Raw genomic sequence first — 16,091 nt, 5'->3', positions numbered from 1 at the left:
GGATTGCCTATACATTTTACTTAGTGAAATTAAGAAAAAACAAAATATTTGTTACATAATATCTATCTCTAATAGATCAGGGAACCATTCCTTCCAGAGAAACCTGTCTTGAACAGGAATGTACTTCATTAGCTAAAGTAAGTAACTAGACTTTGAAATAGGCTCTCTCCTGGGTCTCTACATCACTTTTTCTAAGGTCTTTTGTGACTGGCAGAGATATTTTAATAAAACCTCAACCTTTTTATTGGAGTCTTAAAAACCCAAATTTATTACATAAAATACCCTTTCACATAGGGGCAGCCCAAATTATATGAAGAATTTGATTTTACCTAAACATCTCTAATATATTTGTATCTGTAGCCACATATATTTATGACTATAAATATACCCACTAATTAATATTTTAAGTGACTGAATTGACTAAAGATATGTACATCCTAAAAGGTATGCCTAACACCATACATTATGTTACCAATTTATCTGGTTACATTAAAGTTTCTGTCAAAAAAGAAAAACAAAACAAAAAAGAAAACCCACCTCCTGTCCTCCAGTGGTAGAAAAGTCATGCAGGAATAGAAACAAAAAAAATTTTTTTCATAAAACGATAACTTCCTACAACTCTGGTCACAGGCTTCTGGTAATGCCAGAAGCTATTCTTAACCCCCTTTAAACAATCTTGATTGCTATAGTCAAACCACACCAGAACCAGTTTAAAATTCATCTCACCATTTATCAATGATCCGTTCACTGACTTTCGCCATACCACTATCAGCTGCCTCACAACCAATTACCTAAGGTAGAACCTTAAATATACATTTACCTCACATGGTTCCTAGGAAATGGAGACCTAGAGTGGTTGTCAGCTGCACTGTAGGGTCTCAGGACATTACTACCGTGCTTGGACTGGAGCTTCCAGTTCCAGAGGACTGGGAGACATAGACTAGGAACTGACTATAGACTGCACTGTCTAATGGCCTATAATCAGAGCTCAATCCATCTTCAACAGGGATGCTGGAGTGGCCTCACTAGTGGGCAACTGTGTTTTACTCAGAGCAATTTTCCAAGAGAGAGTAAAGCCGAAGCTAGAACATGGTTTAGGTTTTAGCTCAGAAGTGATACACTGTCATTTCTACTGTAACTGTTGGTAACAAAGCCATTCTCCGTGCAGTATGAGAGGACCTCACAAAGTCATGAATACTCAGAAGTTTCTCATGGGTTCTTCTTCCAAACCAAATAGAATGTCAAATGCAGATTTCTCAGAGACGCTGAGCACCGTAAGAATAACTTTCTCTTACAGAGTGGACAGCGGACTTCGTGTTTTCATGTTGGATATTGGAAGCCTGGCATCATTTTTATAATTTCTGGATGTCGGTCCAGGTTTTTTGTGAAGTTCTTTCTACAGGCGCATTCTGTCTGACCTTGCATCACTAACAGGACTGAGGCTCGGCCCGCATGTGCAAAACTCTTGACAGAGCTTTGGACTAGAGTGGCAACCGAGATAAAATGACTGCGCAAACGTCACTGCCAACCACATAGCAGACAGTTCACGGTTATTAAAGACGCAGGATTCACAATAAGTCATCCTTCAATGTCCATTTTAAAAGTTGAGCGGTGAAGTAGTGAGAGGCAAACCAGTCATCCTCTGCGGCTCATACGACCTTTATCTCGCAAACCTGATAAAGCTTGGCTTTCCTTTTTGAGTAATGCCACTCGTTTAGTTTGATTTGATGAGGGTAGGATATTATCATTAATATCCAAGGTTTAAAAAAAAGCAAAAAAGGGGTTGGGGATTTAGCTCAGTGGTAGAGCGCTTGCCTAGCAAGCTCAGGGCACTGGGTTCAGTCCCCAGCTCCGAAAAAAAAAAAAAAAAGCAAAAAGGCAGGGGGGGGATTAACACAGAATATATTTATTTACCTAACTGAGGAAAATAATTACTCTTAAGAATTTTTAAAAGCTTGAGCACACATGGACAGTTTAGCTGGGGGCAGCAGAGTTTGCTTCCAAAGGGCTCGCAGCTGTGCTATCTGGGAGGACACCAAGGACTAAGGGGGTTAACAACTGAGTGCAAACACACACTTTTCTCATCAGCAATTGTACCTAAGGTGAAAAGATATTCATACCTCACTATGGAGAGTAAATCAGAAAGTAGAAAACGTAACAGTGGAGCCTATGGGAGCATACGCTTGATAGAGAACATAAATTAGTGGATGCACAAACAGCATGTTAAGGCTGACGTAGTCTAAAACGCATTTTTTAGTGACTATATTATTCACCTCCAGTCAAGTAGGTATTATATAGGATGACATTCAGCTAACCATATATTTAAATGCTTCTTAATTTTAATAGGTCGTTTTTATACTTAATCAGAAATAAATGACTTATATTTATACAATTTGTCCTTTAAAATCATTTTTTTAATTTTACAATAATACTTTAGATGACTTCAAAGAATGTTCTCAAAATTCATCTTAGTTTTGGCAAGAATAATAAATGTATATATTTTGGGAGACTGACTGAAACCAGGACAAGAGTCAGGATACCAAAATTAAAAGATAAAAGAAAATGCAGAAATTATATTGTCACATAGAAACTTTACAGAATTATAAAATCAAGGATAGAAATCCAAATAAGTGTTGAGATGTGCATTTAGAATCATCTACATGGTTCAAAATTATAAAGGAAATTGGTAGAACCTAAAATTACTTTAAATCAGAACTGTATTAATAATCTTATTCCAAACTCAATCACATGTAAAACATGAAAAATATGCAAAGCATTCAGAGTGAAAAACCTAAAACACACTGAGGAGTGGGAGTGGGGGTTTCTGAGGGTTACTTGAAATGACATATTTTACAAGAGTTTTAATGATCTATACGAAGCTCTAATTTATGGATACTTAAAGAGTATAAGAAAAAGAGAGATTCGGTACTTATGGAGTTAAATAGAAAACTCTGAGGAAAGATCACTAAACACCAAACTTGACTGTCAAGAGATGACTGTGTTTAAAAATGGAATAAATTCCTATGTTTAATAAATGTCAAATTTTTACCCAAGATGCAATCCACAGACCACAGGAAGCTCAAGAAGAAGGATGACCAAAATGCAAATGCTCCCACTCCTTCTTAAAAGGGGAAAAAATATCCATAGGAGGGTATATGGAAGCAAAGTTTAGAGCAGCGACTCAAGGAATGGCCATTCAGAGCCTGCCCCACATGTGGCCCATATATATACAGCCACCAAAACTAGATAAGATTGATGAACCTAAGAAGTGCATGCTGACAGGAACCGGATATAGATCTCTCTGAGAGACACATCCAGAGCATGTCCAATACAGAGGTCAATGCTAGCAGCAAACCACCGAACTGAGAAAAGGACCCCCTTGGGGGGAATTAGAGGGAGGATTGAAAGAGTTGAATGGGCTTGCAACCCCATAAGAACAACAATGCCAACCAACCAGAGCTCCCAGGGACTAAACCACTACTGAAAGACTATACATGGACTGACCCAGGGCTCCAACTGCATATGTAGCAGAGAATAGCCTTGTTGGGGCACCAGTGGAAGAGGAAGCCCTTGGTCCTGCCAAGGTTGAACCCCTAGTGCAGGGGAATATGGGGGGGTAGTAAGGGAGCTGTATGGGGGAATACCCGTATGGGGGAGGGGAAGGGGAGGGAATGGGGGCTTATGGACAGGAAACCGGGAAGGGGATTAAGATTTGAAATGTATGTAAGGAAATATATCTAATAAAAAATTTAAAGTAAATAAATAAATGTCAGTTTTTGCCTAAAGACACCAAAACAAGGTGAATATTATAAAAAGATCCTTTTAAAATTTTGTTTTGGGGTATATTTTATTATCACTTAGAGAACTTTAATCCACGTATACAATGTATTTTGACCCATAACCACACTGCATTTCCCCTTCCTACCCCTTCACTTTTCCCCAATACATACTTCTTAAATGGGTCACAAAAGAGTGGCAGGCTCAAGAAAGAGGGATTCAGTGCTGATCGTATAATCTAAATAACCTGTATGTTATAACAGTATGTAGAATTCATTGTGTGAAATACTGTAAATGAATCCATGCAAGTAGTCCTTACGATCTATGCTCATTCCCCATGGCCTGAACTAATTAGAAAGAAACCTTATAATCACACAATAAAGTGATTTTATTTTCATGGTCATTGCTTTGAGACACTTTAAAGCAACTCCCATGAAAACTTTATGAATTATAGGGCTGCGATGTTCTTTAATATAATTATACCTCCCAGATTGAAAGCTAACCGAGGACACACACAAATGTAATTTAGGACAAGAAGTTTTGCCTGCCTGATTGAGAGAGAGCAGGAGCTGAAGCAAGGGTAAGGGCGAGCTCAGCCAGAGGGTCAGGTAACTGAAGAACAGAAGGCTTATATAGAAAAATAACCAGATGATATTTAAAAACTAGCTTCCCCAAAGAGCACTTCTAAATATGTCTAGTAAGATATGTATCCTTTAAAAACTGAACTCTTTTTCTACATAGTAGAAAAAGATTATAAATTACCATTAGAAGAAATTATTTGTGCAAATTAAGCAAATCGTGATTATGACAAATATATTCAGCAGTCGTTACATTTAACCACTCTTACATTATGAATTATGGTGTTAAAAATATAGGTGGAAAGGTGTCTCTTCAGGGAAGGCATAGGCCTGACTAATCTGTTTGCCACCCGAGGCTTTTATACAGCTCTCAGATCTCTGTTAACTGTTCCTCGGTCGTGTTATGGCACATCAGTGAATCTACAGAGTGAAATCAATAAACACAAGTGCTTACACTGTAGAGTATTAATATGGGAGCACAACATAGATTCCCAATTCTAGCTCCTCTCAAACATTTATAGTTAAAGAGCTCCTCAGATTCAGGAAACATTTCTGAAATAAACTGATCTTTTTTAAGGGAAATGATTCAAATCCTCTTGTTGGTTAATTTAAGAACAACTGTAATTCAAGATGATGCAAGGCTCTGGACATTTCCCCAAAATGGCAGAGGGAAAAATCAGCCTAGAAACCTAATAAAAGAGCCCTCGGCATAGGGCAAAGCTGCTGTCAGGTTTCCTTTGTGTTTACTATGACAGGATATCAGTCAAGCTGGCTCTACAGAGTAAAAACCAATCTTTAGCCTAAAACCGATCAAGTTCTAGTAACCTTAGGTGGAAGAACACAAAGACAAAATAAATAGGAACCATAGTATTGATTAATTTACAGAGACATATCCCTTCAAACTAAATGCTTTCCATCATTTTAAAAATGTTTCTTTTCTTCTTTTTCCTCTAGAATATCACTAAACAGAGCACATTAATATGAGTTTCTATACACCAGTCTGATGAAATTCTAATGAGATGTGACTTACTCATTTAGCCGTTCTGGAGACTGAAATAATGGCTCACACACAGAGTGAGTGCTCTACCACTGAGCCACAACCTCCAGGGCAACACTCGACTGAGTATTCAACATTTATGTGCAAGCCTTAATACTTGCAGGCATAGCAATTTCCAAAATAAAAGTTTAATATTTTCAAATATATCTCCATACTTCCTTTTATAATTTTACTGAGGGGTAGACATTAGACAATAATTGCACGCAATTTACAGTCTTCAATGGGACGGATTTTTGACATTTTACCCGTGAAAAATTATACAGTCTGATACCAACCACTCCTATCGCCCTTACCCACTTCATCTTTAATTCCAAAATCTTATCTGCTTTCCTAAGAGGTCTCAGTCTCCTTCCGTGGCCTACTCTATATTTACTCAAATTGAGAACCATCAGACCGATGAGGTCCCTTTCATCTGGCTTTCTTCACTCAGCAGAATCATGTCACTTCCCATATTCTCATGTACAACACTAGCTTTAAGAGTTTTGTTTTCTTTTCTGTTTCTAAGTATGTACATCTACATAACACAACATATTCCTTCTGTCCACCTGTAGTTGGTCATTTGAGTCCTTCCTGTTAAATAGGTAAATGAATACCAGTGTCTGTTTGTGCTGAAGAGGGCAGGGTGGGGTTAACATTTTTAGAGAGTGGCAAGTTTTTTAGTTTTTTTTTTGTGTGTGTGTGTGTGAAGACTGTGTGTGCAGTTCAATTTTGCATGAGCAGAATTTTGCTGGGTTTCATGTTCTTGCAGTCCTTGCTAACACTTGGGATGACCTAACTTCTAATATTAGTGAGTTAGGACCGGGCATTCAGTACACACTGCAGACTGCTGTAAAAATCCCCTACTGACTAAGAACTGATGTGTGCCTCCATTTTTTAAAATGTGTCCACAGCACAGTTTTCTAAGTTAAGTGTATAATTTTGGGGGATTTGACTCATCTGGAGTTGTATGACTCCCATACATGTGCTTAACAAATACACTGATCCAAGTGCAAAGCTGTCCCATGACCCTGAGAGGTCCCTTGTGCAGCATCTTCGCACTTGAACTCAGTCACAATTACTCAGCTCCACAAGTCACAGACCTGCTTTGGTTGCGCTGCTTCTCCTTTTCCCAGCTGTCACTTCGACGGCGCCATACAATGTCTTGCACCTGAACCTGGCTTTCTCATTTATCAGGACATATCGGAGTTTTTCCATATCATTATTCCTCTTAGCAACAGTTTGTTCCTATGTATTCCTATCTTTTTCCGGGTACCATTAGTTATTACATATAATGTTGCTTTCCATCCACCAATTAAAGGCCACTTATGTGTTTCCAGACTCTACAAATTATGAATGATGCTGATACATACATCCATACATATAAGGTTTTATATAAAAATCATTTTATATAATCTATGTAAAAGCAACTAAAGAAAAAAGCCATTAGTTTGAAACAGAACAAGGGCACTGCATGGATTTGGAAGGAGGAAGATGAAATGATGTAATTATAATATCAAAACACAAAGATGCTACTTCTTAATTTCATTTTTTAAGTTATATGTAAAAATTTATTTCTCTTATCTTCAGCAATCGCCTAGAGAAGTTGCCTGAATTTAGTGACTGAACATAGCAACAGTATAAGAAAGTTTGAAAGTATTTCTAAGGTAATTCAACTCTCTTGAAATTTCCTCCTCAGTGTACGCTCCATGCCTTTGCCACATATCACTCTGGTAGACCTAATATCAAAGACGTGTTATCGTTCTCAATAGATAAGTAGCATTGGTTCACTACCGTTCTAATGTTGATATCCTTTGTAACTAATGGCACCAAATAGATTTCATTCACATGTTTGCCAACGATATACTTTATTTGGCTTGGACCAAAATGTGAGCTTAATTCATAAAACGATCTTTTCAGTAAATGCTGGTAGAAAATTTGGAGATAAAGTGCAATTTAAAAGTTTAATTTATACTTTGAGCTACATACAAAGTTTACTCAAAACCAATTCTACTAATATATAAGCCCTTAAGCTGAAATTTTTATAAAGAACACCTTTATGACAAGTCCAGACGGTATATCCTAAAAATGACAGAAAAGGTGTAAGTCGTAAAGAAATGCAATGGTCCCTTGGACCTCACCAAATAAAATCTCTTCAAAAGACTCTATTTAAGAGATGAAACATGAATTTAAAACATGTATGCAATTCAGGATTTCTGCTTGAAAATACCTACAGAGCTTACAGCTTGACAATATTCCAAACAATACAAAAGTGGCCAAGACCCTGGAACAGACATCACCACAGAAACATTAAAATTGCGAATACAAAGACTCCAAATGGTTAGTTACTTTGAAAATGTGAATTAGAAGTATAAAAGAATGTAGTAAATAAATGTTTGTTGGACTTGCTAAACATACAAACACTGATCTCAGTAACTGGTAAAAGCTGTAGAAAAGAACAATTTTTATCTCCTACTGATGAGAGCCGTGCAATAGCAAGATCCTCACTGAAGCTCTATGACCAAGAGAAAGGTATGTCTATGACTGTGCATAGCACTGCATGTGGATGTATACAGAGGATACACATGACTCATTCAAAGTCAAAACCTCCCAATTCTCCACCATTCAGCAATAGTTTACCACAGTGTGGTTCCACTACACTAGTAAGGGCACAAAAGGCACAAAATACCCCCTTTTAAAACAGTAGACACAATGCCTAGGAAGTAAAGAGGACATTGCAGCATGCATGTGCATCATCTAGGTGGTGGTGAGAGCCCTAGAGCAGGACATAGTATTTCCTCCTTTTCATCAGAAATAAAACAAGCATCTTACCTATGTACTTATAGCCTTCTTCCCCATCCACCAAGGGTCTCAGCCACGTGGACCGCAGTCTTGTGCCAGCGTTCACTCTGGCACCTTGAGGAGGATAGAGTGTAAATAATAGTTCAATAGCACTGGACTTTCTGATTACTTCAGAATATTTTCCTTCACTATCTGTAAGAGAGAGAGAGAGAGAGAGAGAGAGAGAGAGAGAGAGAGAGAGAGGATTGTTTTAATTTTCACACGTTTTATATGTCTTACATATTTATTCTAAAAGATAAAAACTAAACACTACTTAACAATTTTAGTGTTAAGATATAATCAAAACATGGACTGACCTATGTCAGAACTACTTTAACTAAAATCATATCCTTTATATAGTCCTGACAAAAATTTACAGAGATTTGTCAATATTGGGCTCAGATCCTATCGTCTACAGCAGTGATTGCCAAAGCTACATAAAAATTAAGATACATAATGAACAACGTTACATTATAAATTCTACAACACAACTGAATACTTTAAATTGCCATTAAGGAGCAAAATCAGACTATTCTGGCAAAATGTTGAATTAATACAAAGTTTTACAAGCTGGTAATAAAGAAAGAATTAACATCCCTGGTCTAACATTTTAACATAAAAACCAGAAAACAGAAAACAGATATACCAAGATTCTTTTTCTTCGAACACTTGTAATTAACAAAGAATTGTCCAAGATCTTTAAGGTAGTATCACATAAGATTTTTATAGCTCATCTCTAAGGCAACTGGATAGAACTTGAAAATATCCTGAGTGAGGTAACCCAGTCACAAAAGATCACATACAGTGTGCATTCACTGATAGGCGGATATTAGCCCAACAGCTCGAAATAGCCAAGAGACAATTCATAAACCAGATCAATCTCAAGAAGAAGGAAAACCAAAGTGTGGATACTTCAGACCTTTTTAGAAGGGGAAACAAAAATACTCCCAGGAGGAAATATGGAGACAGCGTGTGGAGCAGAGATTCAAAGGCCATTCAGCGACTGCCCCACTTGGGGATGAATCCCATATACAGCCACCAAACCCCAGCAATATTGATGATGTCAGTAAGCGTGTGCTGACTGATATAGCTATCTGATATAGATTAGATGTCAGTAAGTGTGTGCTGACTGATAGAGCCTGATATAGCTGTCTGCTGAGAGGCTCTGCCAGAGCCTTACAAATAGCGAGGAGGATGCTGCCAGTCAACCATTGAACTGAAGGCAGGGTCCAATGGAGGAGTTAGAGAAGTGACCGAAGTAGCTGAAGGGGTTTGCAACCCCATTAGAACACCACAATATCAACCAACCAGGCTGCCCAGAGCTCCCAGGGACTAAACCACCCTCCCAAGAGAACATAGAAATGGATCTATGGCTCTATCTGCCTATGTACAGAGCATGGCCTTGCTGGGCCTCAATGGGAGGAGAAGCCCTTGGTCCTGTCAAGGCCTGATGCTGCAGTGTAAAGGAACATCAGGGCATGTGGGTGGGAAGGAGTGGGTGGGAGGGTGAGGGAGCAACAGGGGTGGGGTGGGATAGTGGGTTTCTAAAGGGGAAACCAGGAAATGGGATAACATTTAAGATGTAAATAAAAAATACAATTAAAAAAAAAGAGGAGGCTTTGAAGGTAGGGCAGGGTAAATCAAACATAGGAGGGTTAGGAAAGAGGTGGGGATGATAAAATTAGAATGTTTTAATGATGAAAATAGTGACTGTTCTGGCACAGCATTAGTTAGGTTTTCATTAAAGAAGAAATATTGAAGAAAACCTCCATGGAATGCCTTCTTATGTTTGATTCTTTCCTTTCCTCTTATTTTTCTTTATTTTGTTAAAACTCTCTTTGGGGGGAGTTGGCAAATAAGCCAAGGCAGTTCTACATAATTAGAATAGAGATCTGTTGCTAGGCAGATCTGTTAGTCCACCACCTCAGAGCTCCAGCACCAGCCCTCACTGTCTTCCCTGTCAGGCTAGGGCCTGACTTTTAACATTCACCTCAGAGGTCAATGGAGGTACCTCAGGAATGCAGAGCTGTAGTTCTGGGATGTGTCTCAACACGTGCCTGAGTATGTAGACATCAGGCAAGCAGGACCGTTTCCTTAGCATCCTCCTCTAACACCCCCGCACACAGGCTCTTCTCAAACCCTAGAAAGTGGCTTTACATAGATCCACAGGCCTGGCACCTCAGTACTGTCCACCATTCCCTGAGCTGGAACTGAATGGTCTCTAAGGACATGTCAGGCTAGGGTGAGCAATCTTCTCTATTGTTTGTGGCCTGCTTGGCATCCTGCCTCACTCCCTGTATCTGCTCTACTCAGTTCTTTAGTTATTAGCCCCCACTAGATGACGGATACTGTATTGATAATCCAGTTCCTCTCTAGGGTTAATAATTCATCGTGTTAGTTTTTTTTTTTCTTACACAAATTCCTGGACAATTTTTTGTCTTCCGACTAAACCGTAACTCAAATAGTCTTTACAATATTAAACAGTTTATCCCCAGGTGATGGCGTAATCCTCCTAAAGATACTGGATTAAACATGTAAAATATTTATAGCATCATATCTATCTATTAAGTAGTAGATGTATACATTCATAGATTTCATTTAGTGTTTTTCTGATAATAACGAAAACATATTTTATCGTTGTTTTTTGCTTTGTATGTGTGTGTATAACTTTTGTGTGTAAAAGTATGCATGTGAACAATGTGTGTGTGTGTGTGTGTGTGCGTGTGTGTGTGTGTGTGCGCGCGCATGTGTGTGCATGTAGGCTAGAAGTCAACCTTGGCAGTTGTTAATAAAGAGCTGTCCACCTATTTTGGGTGACAATGTCTCTTACTGGCCTGAAGATCTTCAAGTAGTCGAATGCCCAGGGGCCCCAGGGATCTGATCGTCCCTACCTCCACAGTACTGGGTCACCAGTGTGCACCAGGACACTGAGATTTAGATGCTATTTCATCGTGTTAGCTGCGACAGACAGTTACACTTCTTTTTTTTTTTAAGTATAAAGTTCAGAACTATGCCCTCCTAACAAATCAGATTTAAAACTTAAAGTATCATCCTATGTGTATTCATACACATAGCCAAATGATTCTCTATTACTCTTTTTCATCCACCAACAGGAAGAAAACAAGAGAAAACAAAAAAAAAAAAAAACAAAACAACAACAAACAAGAATGCACCCGGAGAAAGCAGAGGGGAAAACTTCTTCAAGAAGTCAAGCAAGGAACTCTCCTGCAGTGGATGCATTTCCAAGTATGAATGGGGCTAAGTGTGGAAAGTGACAGCACAGAAAATGGATTGAATCACAACCCCTGAAGGGCTCCTCGGTGCACAGAGAAGGACGCAGAATGGACTGCAGCTACTCCTGGAAACCATAAAAAGAAAAAGAAAGTAGGAATGAATCCAAATAATTTCTGCTGCCTAATAGAAAGGGACCAACTTGGACAGAAGTCTTTTTTTTTTAAGCTCTTCTGCGTTTTACTTCATTCTGATTCCTTCCATTTAAAGCTGCGTCCAAATCCAGCTCTCTTTTATAATCCCAGGACTTGGTCAGAGGCGGGGGGCATTAGCACAGACTGGAAGTCAGTTGGCCTACAGAACTCTACAGGGTGGGTTCGAAGTTAGCCTGGAAACCTAGAGAACCAGGTCTACATACTACTATAAAATAATAATATGTAGTAACCTTGATAAGATTATTCTTACTGTACTTCATGAATCACTTCATAAAGGGAAATGCTCCAACGTTAGGCCAACAAAGACCCTACACTAAAATCTAAGCAATGGTGAGCATGAGACTGCCACTTTCCATGTAGAAATTTACAGTATAAAACATATATATATACACCAAATTCTGATCTTAAGATCACAGCTTCAGGACAAAGGCAATAAGGTATGAAGATTTCTTCTATTTGGTAATATCATGTGCACATTAAGATGCCCATCCACGTGTATGGCCATGGTTGATCCTGGAGGATCTTAACATGATGCCGTGGTGTGATATGAACTGTGGGGCTCGCAGCTCCTGACTTCCTCTACATGCCATTCACTTCCTGCCACGGTACAGTGAGGTCAAAGCGCCTGATGCTGCACTTGCTTGCCTTCGTTTGAAATAAGTTAATGTCGTCAATGTTGGACACGCCACTTTCACCTAGTGCGTTTTAATGTTCGTCAGTAAATCCGAAGAAGAAGCTGACATCACTTTATCGATGTGAAAGATGATACAGGCCTCAGACAAGGTAAGGTGAAGGAAAAGCGTCCCCGAGCTTGAAGGGATTAAATGTTCTTAAACTCAAATTTTCAAGCTGAAATGTAAGGTCTCAATGACCAAGGGAAGGAAATATTAGAAATTGCTTAAACAGTTCCTACTGGAATATGACTGATTTACATCCAAAATTTTATTTGGATTAAACATTTGGAAGCATTTATTTTTTATTGGACAGATGATGATAAATTGAATAAACACTTCAAAACAGTAAAATTCCCCCTGTAGAGAAAAGCAAACACCATCACTGTGCCCAGGAAATGACCAGGCAGATGGTGGTGGTGTTGCTTTTATCCAGAAGTTTCAGTAATATGGTGCCCTTTTCACTTCCCCGGCAGACCTATCTGGTTTCCTACTCAGATGTACTGGCTGCCTAGAGAATTCTAAGTCATTGTGCCCTCCTATTTATCAAACATCGGTGTTTGTTTTCAATCTAGTTAACTAGCCCTCAACAATTAACTCATGCCTTAGCTTCCCTGTACCTTTCTCTGATCTCCAGATTGAAGCCATGATTAACACCTGTGACACCTTCACACTCAGCACATTCATGAAGAAAACTTTTGATACTGCATTTGTCCAGTTACAGGTGAGCGTCCCTAGAGTGCTGGACAGTAGTTTCTAGAATGTATTTATAAATAACAGTTTCATCGAAAATCAATAGGGGGCACTGCTAAAATGGTAAATCGTTCGCTGCACAAGCATGAGGGACCTGAGTTCAGATCCCAGCTTCCACATAAAGCCAGATACAGCCACACACGTATCAGTCGCCACAGCTCAGGGAAGATACAGATAGGCAGATCCCGGGCCCTTGCTAGCCAACTTGTCTAGCTGACATGGTGACTTCTATGTTTAATGAAAAAGTCTCAAAATATAAGGTACAGACTGATAGAGGATGAGACCTAACTACAACTTCTGGATCCTATATATGTACACAGGCACATGCATGCACACGCACGCACGCACATGCACACCATACATAAATACTGAATGCTAGAAAACTGGATCTTGATACACATAGACCCAACAGGACTTAGGGTTACAGCCATCAGCAGACAGGGTAACATTTAATTATTCCCCAGTGATCTAGTGTTACATGACATAAACATCTCAAATCGCTCTAAATAAGCTTGTGTCAGAACAGGTCAGGTGGCTCAGCTCACTGCTGACACGAGCATGGTGGTCAAAGGGATATTCCGACTGCTTGTTATTGGAAGAAGTAACATTTTCCTAACTGTAGCCACATATCTAAATCATCTTTGCCCCTTGGTTTCTGACCTTCAGATTTGGGCTTAATGTTCTCTTCATTTGCCTACCTCCATTCTTCTAAGCATTCTCTTTTGCAAGAAAAGTATAACTACTGAAGTTTCTGGCAAGAATATGAATCCCTGAGCAGATACTAAAATGCTCAAATACAAATGATCTTTTCCTAACCAGCTATCGCTTTAAGCCAAATTGATGGCTTTGAAATGATGCAAACTGACATGGACACTAGGAGAAAAAAAACAACCGTGTAAGAAATACACAGAAAAGCTCGGTCTGAGCTGGCATCAATGAGAGATCTGCCATGAATGGAATAGGAAACCCTTGGAAATGAAAAACTACAGAATGTCCTTCAAAGCTGTGTGAGAAATCAAATGACTCAAAGGAAGTCCTCCAGACCACTGGGGAACATCAAGCCTGGGGCTGACATACAACCTGACGACTGAACATTAGCTCCACCCCTCACACAGAACTGTGGGCAGAGGATATAAACGTGGTGAACTCAAAGTATCTGAGTGAATATTCAATCATTGGGTGAGCACTGTACAGAGTAGCTTTTTGAAACGTCACTCAAGCAGCAACAATAACAACAGCATCAATAACAACAATAAAGAACTAAACAATACCATGGACTGGAGAGACAGTTAATTGATTAAGAATGCTTGCTGCTTTTTCAGAGGACCAGAGTTCTGTTCCCAGCACCCATGTCAGTACACAGTTAGCCATACCGCCAGATACAGGGCATCCAATATCCTCCTTTGACCTCTTTTATGTACACACACACACACACACACAATCTTTAAATAATGATTACAGGAATGAACAGCCAATGAGCATAGGGTTCCCTTTATTCCATTTCCACCAATCAAGTGTAAATGAATAAATAAAGTCTTGGAACTGAGCAGACTCCATACCTCTGAGAACACTGTACCTAAAATATCCAGGATTCAATATTAGCAGGAACATAACATGAGAAATGCAGGAAAATAGGAACAGATTCCTCATGCTCTAGGAAGCAGGCTGCCAGTAATCATGGATTTAGGGGTTAGGTTTAGTGCAGTCTTGAAAGGAACTAAGATAAACATTCACATTGTTACCATAAACCATAAAGAATTCTAAGAAAATATGGTAGCAATCAAAAAACAATAACCACGATAAATAGAGGAAAAACATTATAGAGATGAGGAACACAATAAACACAAACATAGATCAGAAAATGGGACTTAGCCACAACTTTAAGAAGACAGACTAAAATGACTTTAAAATAAGCAGTGAGTGAAACACAAAGACACAGCTTCCAAACCTTAAACAATTGGCAGAGTCTGCCTGGATGGGTAAATTGATTAGAGTTAATAAACTATGTAAAGACTATGTCTCTCAAAGCAACACTAAATGGACTTATATATGTATATATAACATAACATAAAATATTATATGTAGTGTGAGTGTGCATGTGTGCATGAATGCACATGTGTTGATATCGTGGAAAATGATGTATACTATTTATCAGAGAAACACCAAATGATATGCATGATTTCAACAAATTCCTCTACAGAAGGAAAAGAAATGTCTACTGAGAATAGGAAAAAAATGTTTGCTCTTAACTCATTACTAGGGAAATGCAAATCAAGGCATAAAGATGTCCATAGTACATCATAGCAAAAAAGGACAAAGCAACTTAAACAGCCACTAAACCAATGGCCAGGTAAACAAGACATAGTAGAGTCACACACCAGAATGTTGTTAGTAGAACAGGACAAAGTGGAGAACATGCTAACGCGTAAATGAACATCAAACATTGTTAAGAAGTGAGCCACACTTATTCTAGGGTTACTTACTAATAAGTTTTGCCTCAACTTAAACTTTAGTTCTTCTATATTATTTCACCATCAGTATTTGCTAGTCTCATATCTTTTATAGTTTTATTGGTTTGTCTGCTTTTTATCTCATATATTACATCGTGACTGTGCTTTCCTTTCTCTCCACTCCTTCCAGTCCCTTCCCCAAACGTTTGCTCTACTCCTGGATCCACTCCTCTTCCTTTCCCTTCAGAAAAGAACAGGCCTCCCAGGAATATCAACCAAACAAGGCATAACAAGTTACAATAAAACTAGGCATGTATCCTCATATCAAAGCTGGACAAGGAAACCCGATAGGAGGAAAAGGGTCCCAAAAGCAGGCAATTGAGTCAGAGATAGCCTCCACTCCCACTGGTAGGAGTCCCACAAGAAGGCCAACCTGCACAAGCATAGCATATATTCACAAGGCCAAGCTCAGATTCATACAGACTCCCTCATTGTCAGTCTCTGTGAGCTCCTGGACCCTGATGAAAATGTAATTCTAGGTA

At 38.9% G+C, this 16,091-nt stretch overlaps 1 protein-coding gene across 8 annotated transcripts in view; it reads right to left on the bottom strand.

Moving 5' to 3' along the window:
• The window catches only part of Iqcml1 (IQ motif containing M like 1), a 223,714-nt gene that overhangs the window by 47,087 nt on the left and 160,536 nt on the right, over window positions 1–16,091 (bottom strand). For all 8 annotated transcript variants that reach the window (XM_063278520.1, XM_063278521.1, XM_063278516.1 and 5 more), the window contains one exon: window positions 8,221–8,382. In XM_063278520.1, the coding sequence (XP_063134590.1) occupies window positions 8,221–8,382 (162 nt within the window). The remainder of the gene's footprint in view (window positions 1–8,220; window positions 8,383–16,091) is intronic.

This window comes from Rattus norvegicus, chromosome 19 (genome assembly GCF_036323735.1).
Source record: "Rattus norvegicus strain BN/NHsdMcwi chromosome 19, GRCr8, whole genome shotgun sequence".
Taxonomy (NCBI): domain Eukaryota; kingdom Metazoa; phylum Chordata; class Mammalia; order Rodentia; family Muridae; genus Rattus; species Rattus norvegicus.
This window is presented reverse-complemented; position numbering and strand designations above follow the sequence as displayed.